This window comes from Archocentrus centrarchus, chromosome 7 (assembly GCF_007364275.1).
Source record: "Archocentrus centrarchus isolate MPI-CPG fArcCen1 chromosome 7, fArcCen1, whole genome shotgun sequence".
Taxonomy (NCBI): domain Eukaryota; kingdom Metazoa; phylum Chordata; class Actinopteri; order Cichliformes; family Cichlidae; genus Archocentrus; species Archocentrus centrarchus.
Window position 1 is genome coordinate 31,125,266 of NC_044352.1, and position 18,574 is coordinate 31,143,839.

Below are 18,574 nucleotides of genomic sequence, written 5' to 3' on the forward strand. Positions count from 1 at the left end.
GTTTTTCTTTCATTACCCAATTTGCATTCTGCTGAGGCTTAAAGCTCAGGAAGTGGCTCCTTTAACTGACAAGTGTGCTGATAATTAGCTGTGGCTGATGGCATGCTGTGTGGTTCAGACCCTCCAAGAAGTCTGTACTCCAGTTCTGGTGAGTGAAAATCTAGTATTTTATTAATCTGTTATTTAGCACTAATTAGCAGGTATTTGCATCTGTGCGTTCTACCCACATGGTTTACTAATTACTGATGTTGTTTTTTTGGAGTTTCAAAATGCATAGTCTAGAAACCAGTGGGTGACGTCACAGTTGTTGTGTCCATCTTTTATATACAGTTTACTGTATGGTTGTTCTCATTCCTGTCCTACTGAACAGATAGAAGAGGTGGAGCTTTTCCTGCTGTTCGGTTGCCTGATAACAACCAACCCCCTAGAGTTAACATTATTAGCTGATTGGTAAACAGCCAAAGATTCAGATGGCAAAAATGATGAATAACAAAGCAAACAAACAAAAATGATCTTGGACCAGCTTGTCAGATGTGCTATTAAACGAACTACTGTTGTCATGTATGCATAGGTGCGTTTGAGAGACGTGATATGACAAATGTTGCGTAACATTTAAAAGAAAGAAAAAAAAATGCTGGCAATTCATATTTAGATTTTGCAAATTAGTACGATCATGATAGGACCGGAGCGTTTTGATTTCATTTGTGACACCATCCACTCGAACAAACCTCTCCTCTCCTCCTTTTTTTTGGGGGGTGGGGGGGGGGGGTGGGGGGGGGGGGGGGGGGGGGATGGAAACTGCTCATCCAAACGTAAGAGAACGTTTTTCCCCACCCCTCCTCCCCCATGCTGCTGCTGCTGCTGCTGCGCCCGCGTACGTGAACGCGCTCCATCGCTGTCATCAGTACAACATCAGCATCTTCCGGGGGGCGCGCAGAGAGACTGGAGGAGGAGGACGGAGAACGCGAGAGAGAGAGAGGGAGCGAGAGAGAGCGAGCGAGAGAGAGAGAGAGGGTTGAGACATACTGGATAAAGGCTACGACAAAAACCATGATGATAATGGAGTCGAGGCGGTGGAGGATGTCGGATTTACGAGAAAGGACTGTTGAAATTTGACAGAGGGCTCGCGTTAAAGGCTGGTCTCCTTTTTTTTTTTTTTATTTTTTGTTTCACCGCGTTTGATTTCCACATGCTGCGTGGACAGTAGAGGCGAGCAGAGGAAGGGGAGCACCCCGCGGATGCCTGGGAAGGTAAAAACGGGGTCCACCGCTGGCGCTACAGGCATCTCATCTCACGGATGGTAATAAAGGATATCCTGAAGAAAGCTCTGGACAGATGGATGAGGATGGAAGAACAGCTTTAACCCCATTCACCCGGCGACTGTGAAATAAACGGGGAAAAAAATCCCATTGTGATAAATTTTGTTAATCATTTATAGTGTAGCCCCAAGGAAACGAGCCTTAGACAGCAATGTTGAATCACTGGTGTTGGTAAATTATTCATTAGGAGTATAGGCAGGCTATGATTTTGTATTGCTTCAATGTAGCATTCTCATTATTCTTTTTTACTATGTTTAGCCTTGTAACACCATACACATATTTTCAGGTTCCGTTGTAATCGTGTGGTTATGTAGGCCCATTTAACAGCCAAGAAACAGCCAAAGCGAGGAAAACATTAGCTTTCGTATAGAGGAAAAAATATCTGGATAGTGAGGTGTGTCGAGCTGTGCGGGGTTCTTACATATATACATCATTTTTTTTTATATACATATAAGAGTGTAAAGAAGAAACAGGACGGGGGTGTAAACAAACAAACAAACAAAAAAGATCTAAGAAGAGGGAGAGGGGAAAAAACGACCAAACATGTTGCCTTCCCAAGAAGCCTCCAAGATCTACCATGACAATTATATGCGCAACTCCCGAGCCATTGGGGTGCTGTGGGCCATCTTCACCATCTGCTTCGCCATCGTCAACGTGGTGGTGTTCATCCAGCCCTACTGGATCGGCGACAGCGTCAACACGCCGCAGGCCGGCTACTTCGGCCTCTTCCACTACTGCGTGGGCACCGGGCCGTCGCCCAGCCGGGAGCTCACCTGCGTGGGCAGCTTCTCCGACTTCAGCTCCATCCCGTCCGGAGCCTTCAAGGCGGCCTCCGTGTTCGTGCTGCTGTCCATGGTGCTGATCCTCAGCTGCATCGCCTGCATGGCGCTATTCTTCTTCTGCAACACCTCCACCGTTTACAAGACCTGCGCCTGGATGCAGCTGCTGTGCGGTAGGCATCCCTCACCTCTTTGATCCTTTTTTTTTTTTTTTTTTTTGGTTGCTTATAGCTTAGAATGTAAGGTGTGTTTGAAGTCACGGAGACGCAGCAACCAAAGCAATGCAATGAGGTAAAAACACCACAAACCAAACTGACAGCTTTGTTTTAGTTGCACGAGTAGCCACCTTTACGCAGCCAGCATCACAGTGTTGGTGTTGCTGTGTACAAGAATGTATTCAGGCTTTGATCGTTAAATATTAAAAAAAAGAAAAAAAATGATAATGCCCATCTGAAGCTGGATTGCCACTAAAATCCACTGGTCTGTTTTAGAAAATAGACGGTAATGATAATGCAGCCACATACAAAGTGTAAAATTGCTCGAAAACATTACAGAACAGAAGGGATTTCTGAGGTCAGTGTACTGAATGTCACTGGTTCAAGCTTCCGTGGAATCGGGAATATCTTGTCCCTTCTCGAATGAGTGGTGTTAACAGGTGAAAGGTGTAGTTTTAGGTGTGTGTATAGGCCCTGGCTTGCTGCAGCTAATTAGGAGTGTTATACAGATTTAAAAAAAAATCCTGCAATGACAGCAATGAGACAGTAGGAATACATTTTAGCGAAACGCACTGGAAGCAATAAGAGAGCTGGAGCTCCCACGACGTAACCATTGATATTCTGAGGATACACCACTGCATCTGTAAAGAAGGAAAAAAGCAGCAGAAGCAGCAGGATCCCTGCTTCATGCTGATGAAATGCAAATGTCACTCATTCATTCATTCCACCCGTTTATAGAGGATGCGATGTGGGGCGGTGTGATATATGCGATGCAACGGAGATGTGAGCTCCTGTGACCGAGGGCTTATAACGGGCCCTGTTGCTATTTTCAGGGATGATTCCAGGTCGATTGGATTACTGTGTTCAGGGGAGTGATGTTTTGTCCCTGCTCTTGTGGGTAGATTACACTTTGTAGAAATGATTAGGGGCCAGTGGTGGCTTTTCCAAACACATGCAGGACACACTGAGTTCTGCTGTCTTCTTAGGATGTGGGAGCAAAGAGGGCATGTAACATTTACACATGGTAGTTTGGATGGTTTGGTTAAGATCTGTGTCGATGCCAGACTTTCAAAGATATGATGTGCTAGAAAATGGGATTTTGTAATTGCTTAAATATTACTTTCTCTGTAAGGCAGATTAATATGGCACTGATTAAAGGTTCATATCCAGGAATTATTATATGCTTCCTGGCATTTAATGACATTAAGTTAGCCTATAGAATGATTTTTAAATGAACCTACCAATTATTTGGGTTTACAACGAAAGGTGCACAGAAAACGATTTACCAAGGACCAGTGGTGTCCAAAGCACAGTATGAAACAACCCAAAATAAAGACTTACATGTGAGCAGCTGGAATCAAAACATTAATAATGCAATAAAATACAAAAATAAGGGAAACCAAAGTGTCCTAACAAACTGATATTTATTACTATTTGTAATAAATATTTATTACTATTCCATTGCCATCACTGTGTTTTAGATAACATTTTAAATTTTGTTGATATGGGCTTTTAGCTAAAAAAATAAATAAATAAAAAAAATAACTCAATCACTTTGTTGCCAATTGTTGTCTTTTAGCTATATGAATTTAGAAAATTCATTGGATTTTTGTTTGTTTGTTTTGTTTTTTGGTAAATTTTTTGCTCATTTTCAGTGCTGGCACTGCAACAAACTGCAGGACTGCTGTGTAAGAAAAGGCTAGTACATTTATGATGAAATGAGCACGTTAGCAAGATTGGAGCAATGAGTAAAGAGAGCTCCGTGCAGTGTATCACAGAGGGTGCTAAAAAAAAAAAAAAAAATCATGATCCTTCTCATATGAGCACTTCTCTAGCAAGCCTCCTGTGTATATCTGATTTCTTTATAAGCTGATCAATGTGATAAATAGGCCAGGCAGAATAGCGTGGGAGTCAGTTTTCTGTACAGAAACAGTCAGCATACTGAATGAGAGGGAGGGAGGAAGACAGGGAGGCAGAGAGAGAGAGATCAGCACTTTTTTTTCCTCCTGTATTGTTCTATTCCTCATCCTCATCTGCCCACTCTGTCCTCTGTTGTGCCGAGTGTGTTGAAATCAGCACGAATCAGACACAACAGCGGAGGCACAGAATTTGCTTTCTTTATCAAAATCTTTGTGACCTCATAGAAATTGAACCTAGGTCTTCCTGCACACCATTAATCAAGCACAACAACAGCAGGCAGTACGGAGGAAGTATTAAGACCTTTTACATAAGATCATGTTTAAAAGGAAATCTCCTTTTCTTAGTTGTTTTCATGTAAAGGTTTAATTACTAATCAGTGATTACCAAGGTATCGAACACTGCTTTTAGTCAGTGCTGCTGGTGTCTCCTAAACATGTGGCAGAACTGTGGTCCTACTCTTAAGTCATGAAATTTTAAAACCAACCACAATCTTTTTATGAACTTACAGTATATTACACCTACAGGAGCTGCTTGGCCATGGAAAGCCGTGCTGTGAAGCTCCCGGCACAGGCTTTGTGCTGATGTTAATGCCAGAGAAGGTTTGTAACTGCAGTTATTGAGTCCACAGAGCTTTGGTGGCTTTCATGAATTATGTCACAGTGTATAAAGAATTTAATCAAGTTGTTTATCAGAGGGAAAGTGTGAGTTTTAGGACACTTGAGCCTAACATTAGCTTGCATAATGTTAGCTTATAAGCAGTTGTTGTTTAGCCGACTCATCAGGTGTCTAGGGATGGGAGGGTTGCATGTCTAATCTGCTGACAATAAGTAATGGTCACAATATCTGGAATAAATGAGCATGTTTATGCATATTTGCATGTGTTAGAGCCCTGACTTCAGTTCAGGAGGTGAGACTTGCGGTGAGGAGGAAGACATGTTACTAAGATGCCAGTCATGTTGTCTCTTTCCTTCATGTTTTCGCTTCTTTGGTGAAGGGGACCACTTCTCCCACAATAAATAATAGATCTAGAGTCTGAAAGTGTAGACACAAATTTAAATGTCCCTCCACACCAGGCAAATGCCTACAACTTCTCTTCTCCTCCGCATTTGGCGTACTACGCATGTGGCTGGTATCTAGCCACATGGTGGGGGAACACGGTGGCTTCCACAAACCAGTGCCTGTGCCTGTGTATTTGTAATGGATTAAATATTAGTAATAATAGTTTATGAGAATGGCTCAGTTTGTTGGAAGAGTTACACACTAATCAGTGTATATTCATGAGTGCAATGTCCTTTTTTCTATTAAATAACCTAAAATATTTCTGACTGTACCTTAACAGAAAAAGAGATGTGGTCAAATACATTTGTCCATATAGTTTGTGCTCTTCAGATACAACTTTATAATAGCCAGTCAATTAATGTTTGTGCAATAGACCTTATTTATTAAGCATTTTCATAGTTTAATCAACATCAGTTAAAAAAATTACCTTCCAAATACTGTTCATAGATGTTTTACAAACCACATTAACCTATTAGTAAAACCCAATAACCATCATTTCATTGTTTAACAGTAAAAATCAGCCCAATTTTAATCAGATCTCAACTTATCATTGATTTATGGTGGTTATTATAAAGCAACACAAAGCATGTTCATGTAACACATTAATATACAGTCACCAGACACTTTTTTAATTACATGTTATTAGTACTGGGTTGGAACCCCTTTTTACCTTCAGAAGTGTCTTATTTCTTCATAGCACAGATTCAACAAGGTGCTTTAAACATTCCTCAGAGATTTTGGTCCTTATTGACATGATAGCATCACACAGTTGCTATGAATCTCTGTGAATCTCTGGATCTTCCACATCCCAAAGGTGCTCTACTGGGTTGAGATCTGGTGACTGTGGAGGTCATTTGAGCACAGTGAACTCTCTGTCATGTTCAAGGAACTGGTTTGAGCTTTGTGACATGGCACATTATCCTGCTAGAAGCACATGCGTACACTGTGGTCATGAAGGGATGGACATGATCAATAACAGCACTCAGGTAAGCTGTGGCATTTAAACAATGCTCAGCTGGTACTGAGGGGCACAGAGTGTGCCAAAAAAATATAAAGTTGTAAAGCCCTTCTCCTTCAGGTCTTACCACGTTGCTCATTCAGAGATGCTCTTCTGCATACGATGGTTGTAACAAGGGGTTATTTGAATAACTGTTACCTTCCTGTCAGCTTGAAGCATTCTGGCCATTCTCCCGTGACCTCTGACAGCAACAAGGCCTTTTTGACCAGACAAGTGTCACACACTGGATATTTTCTCTTTTTTTGACCATCGTCTGTTAACCCTGGAGATGGTTGTGTGGGAAAATCCCAGTAGATTAGCAGTCTCTAAAATACTCAGACCAGCCCATCTGACACCAACAACCATGGCATGTTCACTCTCACTATAATCACCTTTCTTCCCCATTCTATATACTGCATATATTCTATAGTCCCCATTTCATATATATATATATATATACAGAATATATATTCAGAATTACAAATTAACAAAAAAAGATGGAGCTACACAGGAAAAGTACTAATATTACACATTGCTATTGTATTTGTAATTGTTATAAGTTACTTACAACCACAGGTGAACAGGATACACAAACAAAACTCACTAGTTAAAATTTTGAAAAGCACTCCCACTGACAAATATGAGGGGTTAAAATATACACTGTTTTGCCAAAAGTTTGCACTCGTCTGCCTTCACACACATATGAACTTGAGATATATCCCGTTCATAATCCATAGGGTTTAATATGATGTTGGCCCACCCTTTGCAGCCACAACAGCTTCAACTCTTCTGGGAAGGCTTTCCACAAGGATTAGGAGTGTTTATGGGAATTTTTGACCATTCTTCCAGAAGCACATTGGCGAGGTCAGACACTGATGTTGGATGAGCAGGTCTGGCTCTAATTTATCCCAAAGGTGTGCTGAAGCATTAAGAGTTCCTTTCACGGGAACTAAGGGGCTGAGCCCAACTCCTGAAAAACACCCCCACACCATAACCCCCCCCCCCACCAAATTTTACACTTAGCACAATGCAGTCAGACAAGCACCGTTCTCCTGGCAACCACCAAACCCAAACTCATCCATCAGATTGCCAGATGGAAAAGCATGATTCATCATTCCAGAGGACACGTCTCCACTGCTCTAGAGTCTAGTGGCAGCAAGCTTTACACCACTGCATCCAACACTTTGTATTGCCTTGGTGATGTAAGGCTTGGATGCAGCTGCTCAGCCATGGAAACCCATTCCACAAAGCTCTCTGTGCACTGTTCTTGAGCTAATCTGAAGGCCACATGAAGTTTGGAGGTCTGTAGTGACTGACTGTGCTGAAAGTTGGCAACCGCTACACACTGTGCGCCTCAGCATCAGCTGACCCCACTCTGTGATTCTGCATGACCTTCCACTTCATAGTTAAGTTGCTGTTGTTCTCAATTCACTTCCAATTTGTTGTAATACCACTAACAGCTGACTGTGGAATAATTAGCAGTGAAGAAATTTCACAAATGGACTTGTTGCACAGGTGGCATCCTATTATCATACCAAACTGGAATTCTCTGAGCTCCTGAGAGCTACCCATTCTTTCCCCAATGTTTGTAGAAGCAGTCTGCATGCCTAGTTGCTTGGTTTATACACCTGTGACCACGGAAGTGATTGGAACACCTGGATTCAATGATTTGGATGGGTGAATGAATACTTTTGGCAATATAGAGTACATAGGGATGAAGCATGATGAGCAGTGATGTGTTAAATCAAGTCACTGTGACCGTCATGAGTCTACTGTAACAACAAATCAACACCCCCTCATCTCCACCATCCATTACCACCTGCAAGGTCACATTTTGATTTCCCTCATGCTTGGAGTTACCTTTTAATGATTTAAACCTGAGTCTTTTTTCAAGAAAATTTAGAATAACTGGAGGTTATTCTAAATTATTCTATTCTACAGAAAGCTGTATTTTGTATGGGAACAAGGTTGTATCTCATTCTCAGAAGATTCTAAATAAATTAGTTTTGTAAATCCTATAAAAAAGAGAAAATGTCAGTTTTATTCTCTCGTTGTTATTTTGCTTTTAATTTGTGAGCACATATCAAAGTTTGTGAAGCTTCCATTTTTTTCTATGCTTCCTCTGGACTCATACCATTTGTGGTGGATGTAAGTTGTCTGGCAGGCTTGGCAAAAAGCCGAGTGCTGTCCACCACCTTGGAAATGATCATTTAATCAGCCCCTCTGCCCTGCTGGTTGCAGCAGCAGGTCTGCTGGCACAGCACAGTGACAGAATGTACCAAAGCAAATACAGTAAGGGCCAAGCTGAACCATTGGTGGCTCAGATTTGGGCTAAACGGACCAAAAGTGTCAATTAGAGTGCAGTTTGAGCCAGAGTTGGGGTGGTCACCTATAGAGTGTGATATAGGAACAAGAAAATTAAATCAAAACACTCACCCAGTGAAAATGTTGTCATCTTCTCACATTTCTGTCAGCAGAAACTGTAGACGCATTTGTACATCTACACAGACCAGCAATTTTCTTGCTGTGTAAATGGTAAATGGACTAGTTCTTATATAGCGCTTTTCTACTCAATCAGAGCACTTATACAACCTGTTTGCATTCACCCATGCACTCCCATTCATACAAGCACTTCCATCATTAATTAAGCTAAGTGCTTTTTTAATTAACTAGCATTCACACGCATTCATACTCCGACTGAACGGTCGGAGAGCAACTTAGGGTTAAGTATCTTGCCCAAGGATACATTGGCACGTAGCCTGGAGTAGCCAGGATTCGAACCGCTGACCTTCCGATCAGTAGGTGACCTGCTCTACCTACTGAGCTACAGCCCCACCCTGTGTCTTCGTGCTTTATTCTGGGTGAGTCTTTAGTCCAATTCAGGAGACTAGTGGGACTCATTGGTTAAGTAATGGTTAAATTGAAGATAAGAGGAGAAACTGAAACATAGTTCAAAACACTGGGATGCGGGAATCTTGGCAGAGCACACCGACAGAGTGTGTCCTGGCATCTATAAGCTGCAAATAGGCCAGAGTCGTCTTTTATGTATCCTGAACTGACCAAATGTGAATAAGGTTAATGTACTTGAAGAGAACTTTAAGATGACGCTCATAACATAACGCTCATTAAGCAATACAGCGTGACTGTGTGTACCAATACACCTAAATGAACTGGAAAAAGGTTAACTGCTGATTATAGAACTGCTGGCGAGGCTGCAGTGCAACAAAGAAGACAACTCCTCCTTCTCTGGATGGAACTAAATCACAAAGTATCTCAAAAAGTAGCTTTAGTTTTTACATGCAAATGTGCTAAAGCAGGGGCTTGGATCATGAAGTAAAATTATGTTACATCAGATTGCTATTCAGTTATCTTTAGGCTTAACTCAGTATTACAAAGCTGGCCCATTTAATTGTGTTACATTGTGTATGTATGCATAAGTATTAATTATTCTGACAGTGTAGAGGCTTTTAAACTGGCATAAAAAGAGAACTGGAAATATAAAGTATGTCCACACACTGTTGATGGTCTTGCACACTTCAATAGATGCACTTCTCAGATTGTTGAACAATTTCTAAAACCTCCTCCACTGCATACCTGTCTGATGCTGCATTTAGCATGGGAGACAGTTGCTGTAACATTCTTGAAAAGCACTGCAGTTAGTGTTTGGTCAACTGAGTGCAACACATTGAAAAAGGGTCCCACTTGTGAACAGTTACAGCTATTTGGAAGAGCTCTGAATGCACTGCTCAAAAAATTAAAGGAACACTTTTTAATCAGAGTATAGCATCAAGTCAGTTAAACGTCTGAGATATTGATCAGGTCAAAGGGGGCTTTTAATCAGGTTTAGCTGCTGTGGAGAACGTTATGCTGCCTGTAACATTGTTCAGCATTACCGGACTGGTCAGTGATGGTCTGGGGAGGCATTTCCATGGAGGGAACACAGACCTCTACAGTCTAGACAATGGCACCCTGACTGCTATTAGGTATCAGGATGAAATCTATGGGCCCACTGTCAGACCCAGTGCTGGGGCAGTGGGTCCTGGGTTCCTCCTGGTGCACATCTATGCCAGGCTTCATGTGGTGAGAGTATGCAGGCAGTTCCTGGAGTATAAAGGAAGTGATACCACTGACTGGTTCCCACACTCACCTCTGGGACATTATGTTTAAGTGTTTAGGAGTTTATTCATCATGTATCAAAAAAATACTTTTACTATGGAATAGGAATATATTATTTGTTTATGTTCATTAAGATCCCCATTAGCATCAGCAGCATGCTGCATCAGCTATTCTTCCTGGGGTCAGGAAGAATCAAATACTATATATAAAACGTGTGTCTCCCCTCAAGGTCTGAAAAGTGAAACCAATGTGAGATCCTAAACCTGCAGTCTTTCTAATGGCCAGCAGGTGGCGACTCCTCTGGTTGCAAAAGCAAGTCAGGTTTTAGACATAAAATAGAAGCAACACTCATGGTCATATGATCTGTGGTCTCAATGAACACTTCTGACGAATTTATATTGTGAGTCATAGATTTTAGATCTTATCAAATACAGCATGATGTTCATTCAATAACATATGGCTCCATTTACGATAGTCCATCCCTTGCTGTGGTGCGGTGGCTTGTGTGCTTCTGTGACCTGATGAGCTATGCCTGCAGAGTATACGCTCCTGGTAGGGACACTCATGCTAGACAGGTCTAAGGGTGGAGACCAGACATATTTGGACCACCTCTCCCCAAGGCTAAGGGGTTGGGATCATGCTAACACCTGTAGACCATAAAAAAAAAAACTATTACAGAAACACTGATGGCAAATTGAGTAGATCAGCAGTTTCTAAACTACTCAGACCAAACACCTTTCTTCCCTATTCTGATGCTTCAGCAGGTCATCTTGACCAAGCGCTGAGTTGCTGCCATGCATTTGGCCAATTAGATACTTGTATTAATGTCCACTTAAACATGTTTACCTAATGAAGTGGCCGGTGACTGTATCTTTTATCTTTTGATTATACAGCATTGACTATATGTCATCTATATCACATTTTGCTTCTGGTAACCTTAACTGAAAATAAGAACTACTCTTATTCCACAAAAATATGCATATAACTGGATTAGAAATTCCAGAGCACTGGCTGACTTGCTTTGGGAATCATGTTATTCAGGATCCACAATTGTCACTGAATCCAGTTACCTAACGAATGCCACGCTGACCATTACCATTAAAAACTTTAAGGAGAGAAGTGGAGGCTAAAATATTTCCAATTTAAAGGTGTCGGAGAACTCAAGATGTAATTAAAAAAATTATTACAATGTGTTCTTCAGACTAGACTGAAATCATTTACCATCACAAGTAATATTAAAATTGCTCAATTGCCCCTAGAGAAATAAATCAAACCTGAATGGGGTCTTAGTTTCACTTGCCTTGTTACACAGGCCACACTGACTATTGATCAGGGACCACGCTTCAACAATGACATGTTCAGTTTACAATACAAACCAAAAACTCTAAAAGTGGGTTACGTTAAGGCCATTACAGAATCAACAGCAACCAGCTAACAGGTGACTTTCCTCCCATCTTCCCCCAATTATGTCACACCTGTATGGGAATGTGAGTAATGGGATCATTTTACACTTAGAATTTAGACTAAACTGCATCTTTTTTTCTTCTTCACACAAAAGGAACAAGTGGAGGGCTAGATTTCCCCAAAGCACCTCAGGTCTGTGAAGAGCTCCGCTGCTCACACCTTTGCTTGGATTTTGATTAATTTACTGGGAAATGCTCCTGGGAAAATGGCTGGTGCTTTAGTTTTAATTCACCTTACTCGAACAAAGATGAATTTGGTCTAAGAACCTCTGAGGAAATTCAAGCAAGATTTCAGTTTTTTAGTTCTAATAGAGATCGCAAGGTTGCTTCCCCCCATCATCTATCTTCTCACCCATCCGTCTCCTGTTTTCCTCCATCCCTCCTGCAATGAGGTACCATAGGAATGTAACAAGCTAACCATTCAGCTCGACTGCTCCCTTTCTCATTCCCATCTCCATCAGTTCATTCCGCCATCATTCCGTCATATCTGACCCTGTCTGTTGCAATATTAAACAGAACTAAGCAGGACATGGACTGAGGCACAGGGGAGGAGCTGTCCTGGGAGAAACAACCTGTCAGGGACGCTGTGTGTGTATCTAAATGGACTAGTTCATATTTTTTTTTCTACTCTAGCTGAGCACTCAAAGCGCTGTCTATACAACACATTTGCATTTACCTATTCACACACATTCATACAAGCACTGTTTTCTGTTTCAAAGTGCTTTCTATCTAATATTCACACACATTCATACACCAACGGTTGCATCAGAGAGCAACTTGGGGTTCAATATCTTGCCCAAGAATACTTTGGCATGCAGACTGGAACAGCCAGGAATCGAACTACCAACCTTCTGATTAGTAGATGACCCGCTCTACACCTCCACCGTGTGTGTGTGTGTGTGTGTGTGTGTGTGTGTGTGTGTGTGTGTGTGTGTGTGTGTGTGTGTGTTTTGGGATTATAAAGGACTCAGTGCTGAAGTTAAGATCCTGTTATTGGGGTATCAGTTTGCTTCTAGGAACGAGGACTAAAACCAATCTGAATGTCATGGAAATATGTGACATGCAGAATTAGTCTAACTGATTCAGATGCAAAACACAGACCTGCGTGGAGGCGGAGTGAAGTAAAGCTACTCTTAAGAGGTGGAGCCACAGAGCAAATAGCATTACACTTTTACTTTTTTCTTTGTTAATCCTGCACTAAAAGAATGTGACAGAATGTCTGACATCATATATTAAAACTGCAGTTAATGACTCCACTTGGAGGAGGCAGCAGAACAAACTGAAAACACATCACAGTGTTTATATAAGCAGACGTAAGTGTGTAGTAATGTGTTTGTGAACTGTAACTCCTCCTGTGAGAACCTATAACCAGAGGCTGCTGTATAAATAGATAATGAATGACAGCATAGGAAACCGCAGTGGATATCTGAAATACATTTTCATAGGAGTTATAATTCTTGACAAATAATGTAGACTAATTACATTGATTGCCCACTGCAATGCTTATGCACTGGGTGTAAATCATGAAATTTGAACCTGTCCAATATTCCTTCACTTCTGCTCATAAATATTAGATTAATACTGGAAATTCATTCAACTCAGGAAGTGTGATCATAAATGCAGATGTTTTTGGTGAGTGCTGGTCTGGAGCATTCAGGTGTGCATTACCACAATGCCAAAGAGGAAACATCTGCAATGATCTTAGAGAAGAAATTGTTGCTGCCCATCAATCTGGACAGGGTTATCGGGCCGAACAAGTATAGAAAGCTGAACAAGTATGGCGTGTGTGGAAGGGTTGCCAAGAGAAGGCCTCTTCTCTCGAAAAAGAGCATGGCAGCACAGCTTAGGCTTGCAAAGTGGCATCTGAGCAAACCACAAGACTTCTGGAACAATGTCCTTTGGACAGATGAGACCAAAGTGGAGATGTTTGGAGAAAATCGGTACAAGCATCTCATACCAACTGTCAGCACGGTGGTGGAGGGGTCATGAGACTCCTTTGGCACTTGCAGAATTAGGCAGATGATGATCTTCATATCTCATGGGCCGTCACAGCAGCAGAAACAATAAATGTTTGCTTCACTACAAGCAGAAAACAGCACATTGCAAATCATTTTTAGCACTGGATGTGAATCTGTGGTAGAGTTCAAGGTTGTAGTAACATCACCCTATGTGCCATCGGTCCTGACAGACAGCAGCTGTAATCTGCACAGCCATGAGATGCCTTTTTAAGGGAAAACGTTTTTGTACAAATAGTGAATACAGCTGTTTTTCTGGTGAGGCAGCTTGCATTTTCTCAGTTTCTCTTCGTTTTTCCTTCTTGTCCGTTTTTGTTCTTACAAGAATGCTGAAGGAAAGCAGCAGAAAGAGTGCGTAACAGTGTGTGCATGTGATGTAAGGAGAGGCAAAATGCGAGGGAGCGAAACAGTGAATTCATTTGCATGTGCATGCTGACGATATGCTTTGTGTGTATCTTTTGCCCCCCCCCAAACACACACACACACACACACACACACACACACACACACACACACACACACACACACACACACTGTTCTCATGAGCATGTGAGACAATGGGTAAATGTGTACATGATGGTGTGAGATTTGAATTATTAATGAGAACGTTTTCTTTTTTCTTCTCTTGAGGCAGTGTGGTGGTTTTTATGTATTTATTTTTTGTGTGCACAGTAGATAAATGCCTGCATGCATGGGTTTCTAACAGGAGTTAAATAAATGCTGCAATGGTCCAGTTTTATGTATATATGTGTGTGTATGTGTATGTGTGTGTGTGTGTGTGCGCGCGTGCGCGCATGTGTGTGTGTGTGTGAGTGAGTGAGAAAGAGGGAGGGAGAAGGTCACCCCAGGGGATATCCCTGCCTCTTGTTCGCTCTCTCACTCTCTGAGATTTCTGGTTGGCTTTCCCAACCAAATGTACATGTTTTAATTATCAGGCACTTAATAAATAATTCCAAAGTCACTGGGGTGTTTCTAAAAATATCCTGACAGCTGAATAATGGATTCCTTTGACCCTTCTCATCATTGTTGCTTTGTGTGTGTGTGTGTGTGTGTGTGTGTGTGTGTGTGTGTGTGTGTGTGTGTGTGTGTGTGTGTGCGTGCGCAGGAGTGAAAAACAAAGTCCTAAATCTCACTGATACAATGTGTAGGTACAGTATGAGCACCAAAATGGAAATGTCTCATTATGTATCAGCCACACTTATTAAATTGTAATCTGTAATGAATTACATCTACAGTTTGTTTTCCCTCTTTAGATGAGGCCATTTTTTTTGCTTCTTTTTATAAATTTTTTGGTTTGTTTAAATGATGATTTGCTGCATGTATTTACTTAAGATACAGTAGGTGGTGCTGGCACGTGTTGTGTAGCTCTGAAACACAATCAAAGGACATTTGGACTTTGAAAGACAAATTGATCCTGTTATTGTCTTCACTTAGCAATTAAAGTATTTGCTGACCCAGAAATAAAACTACTATAGAGGCACTGGATATAAATCTTCCAGTATGGAAGTCATTCTCAAGGATTCTGGGTTGACATACACACTATATTGCCAAAAGTATTCACTCACCCTAATAAATCATTGAATTCAGGTGTTCCAGTCACTTCCATGGTCACAGGTGTGTAAACAGAGCACCTAAGCATGCAGACTACTTCTCCAAACATTTGTGAAAAATTGGGTCGGTCTCAGGAGCTCAGTGAATTCCAGCATGGTACTGTGACAGGATGCCGCTAGTGCAATAAGTCCAGTCGTGAAATTTCCTCACTGCTAAATATTCCACAGTCAGCTGTTAGTGGTATTATAACAAAGTAGAAGTGATTGGGAATGACGGCAACTCAGCCACAGAGTGGGGTCAACAGATGCTGAGGCGCATAGTGCACAGAGGTCATCAACTTTCTGCAGAGTCAATCGCTACAGACCTCCAAACTTCATGCGGCCTTCAGATTAGCTCAAGAATAGTGCACAGAGAACCTCATGGAACGGGTGAGCTGCTGCATCCAAGCCTTACATCACCAAGCACAATGCAAAGTTTCGGATGAAGCTGTGTAAAACACACTGCCACTGGACTCTAGAGCAGTGGAGATGTGAACTCTGGAGTGATGAATAACAATTTTCCGTCTGAGTGTGAAGGGTCAAAGGAATCCATTATGTCCGAATCTGGGTTTGGTGGTTGCCAGGAGAACAGTACTTGTCTGCCTGCATTGGGGTGGCTGTAGGTCAGGATGTAGAGTAGGTCACCGGTTCGATTCCTGGCTACTACAGGCTGCATGCCAATGTATCCTTGGGCAAGATATTTAACCCCAAGTTGCTCTCCGACACAAGCGTTGGAGTGTGAATGTTAGATAACAAAAAAAAAGCATTTAGCTTAGTTAATCATCTTAGTTAATAGTGCTTGTATGAATGGGGTAAATGCAAACATGTTGTATAAGCGCTTTGAGTGCTCAGACAGAGTAGAAAAGCGCTATATAAGAACTAGTCCATTTACTATTGTGCCAAGTGTAAAGTTTGGTGGAGGGGGATTATGGTGTGGGGTTATTCTTCAGGAGCTGGGCTCGGCCCCTTAGTTCCAGCAAAATGAACTCTTAATGCTTCAGCATACCAAGACATTTTGGACAAGTTAATGCTCCCAGCTTTGTGGGATGGCCCCTTCCTGTTCCAACATGACTGCACACCAGTGCACAAAGCAAAGACATGGATAAGTGAGTTTGATGTGGCATGCACAGAGTCATGACTTCAACCTGATAGAACACCTATGGGATGAATTAGAACAGAGACTGTGAGTCAGGCCTTCTCATCCAATATTAGTGTCTGACCTCACAAATGTGCTTCTGGAAGAATGGTCAAAAATTCCCATAAACACTCCTAAACCTTGTGGAAAGCCTTCCCAGAAGAGTTGAAGCAGCAAAGGGTGGGCCAACATCATACTAAACCCTATGGATTAAGAATGGGATGTATCTCAAGTTCACATGCATGTGAAGGCAGACAAGCCTTTTGGCAATATATGAGATTTTAGGTTGGGAAATAAGGTGGGAAAATAAACAGCTGTGGAGGACCTGGACTCATGCACATCAAAATAAAGCATTTCGTGATTTAATAATGAATTGTGCAATAAAATATGCATTAGCAAATTCATTTATAAATTAATGTTTAATTTCTTTTATTTAAAAAAAATTCCAAGGGCAAATGAGTTATGGAAATGCTAAATAGAGAAGCTAAACCAGCAGCTAATAGGAAAAGGAAATGGAACTGAAATAGAGGAGGGTCGGCCGACATCATATTAAACCCTATGGATTAGGAATGGGATGTCATTCAAGTTCATATGTGTGTGAAGGCAGATCAGTGAATACTTTTGGCAATATAGTGTAAATATATGGTAAATGGTAAATGGACTAGTTCTTATATAGCGCTTTTCTACTCAGATATGAGCACTCAAAGCGCTTACACAACACGTTTTTACATTTACCCATGCACACCCATTCATACAAGCACTTCCATGATTAATTAATTAAGCTAAGTGCTTTAATTATGTAACATTCACTCACATTCATACTCCGACAGAACGGTCGGAGAGCAACTTGGGGTTAAGTATCTTGCCCAAGGATGCACTGGCATGCAGCCAGCAGTAGCCAGGAATTGAACCACTGACATTCCGATCAGTAGGTGACCTGCTCTACCTACTGAGCTACAGCCACCCCATATACAGAGGTCAGTCACAACATTTAAATTACTAACAGATAGCTCATCTGGGAAACTTGGGCCTGGAATTCATGTGTATATTAGTTTGAAACATCCCACAACCTAAACATTGTTTCAGTCCAAGCACACCCACCATCACAAAAAAAAACTTCCCAAAGGCCTCTGCTAGCCCTACCAAACCATAAAACTGCTCAGGAAAAGTTCATGGTACTCCTAAAAAACTCATCGAACTCTCCAGTTCCTGATCCATTCTGAATAAGTCTGATCTACAGGACCCAACAGATCCCCTGCCAACACACTGATGCCAGACACCCTGGCAGGGGTCCATGCCCAATGGGACAGAGTACCAGTGGAACATTTACAGTATAATGTTATATGATGCTAATGTTATGGCTGATACGTTCTGATGTTGTGTTTGGCTATAAATGGAATTTCATATTCAATTTTAATTCATATTTTTTCTGCTATTCATTTAAGCTGCTTTTGACATATTAGCGTACCTACAGACAATCCACCCAATGGCAAAAAAATTTGGCTGAAAGTTCTTTTTCCATCATCCCATCGTCTTTAAGTACTCACAATGTTTCAAAATAACCCAAGCTTTTCAGAAGAAATTGCAAAATCCACAAACTGCACCATCATCTGTCCTGTGATAAATATTGCTGCATACATTCAGGGTGAGGAAGACGAGCACAGCAAACAAAACATTCTCAGAGACAAATTCCCTTTCTCAAACTCATGTCGATGCTGAAAAAAGCAGCTACATCTACACAGACGTCAGCCTTATACACAGCATTATAGGTTATATGTAAGATGATGTGTTTATTGATTATGTGACTCCTGATAGAAGCAGCTGGATGAATTCTGAAGTGTACTGGGCTTTATTTGCTGCTCAGATTCAGTCAAATTCTGCAAAATCACCCCGGGAGTTTTTTCCAGGCAAAGAAATGGGATATTCCTCTATGGCAAAATCAGTCAGCTGAGCTTAAACATAAAACT

At 41.4% G+C, this 18,574-nt stretch overlaps 1 protein-coding gene across 1 annotated transcript in view; it reads left to right on the forward strand.

Annotated features, from left to right (window-relative positions):
• The first annotated feature begins 1,084 nt into the window (after positions 1 to 1,084).
• The window catches only part of LOC115782564 (LHFPL tetraspan subfamily member 4 protein-like), a 33,047-nt gene continuing 15,557 nt past the window's right edge, over positions 1,085 to 18,574 (forward strand). Inside the window, exon 1 of the mRNA XM_030732789.1 lies at positions 1,085 to 2,271. Coding sequence (XP_030588649.1) covers positions 1,863 to 2,271 — 409 coding nt within the window. The 5' untranslated portion in view covers positions 1,085 to 1,862. The remainder of the gene's footprint in view (positions 2,272 to 18,574) is intronic.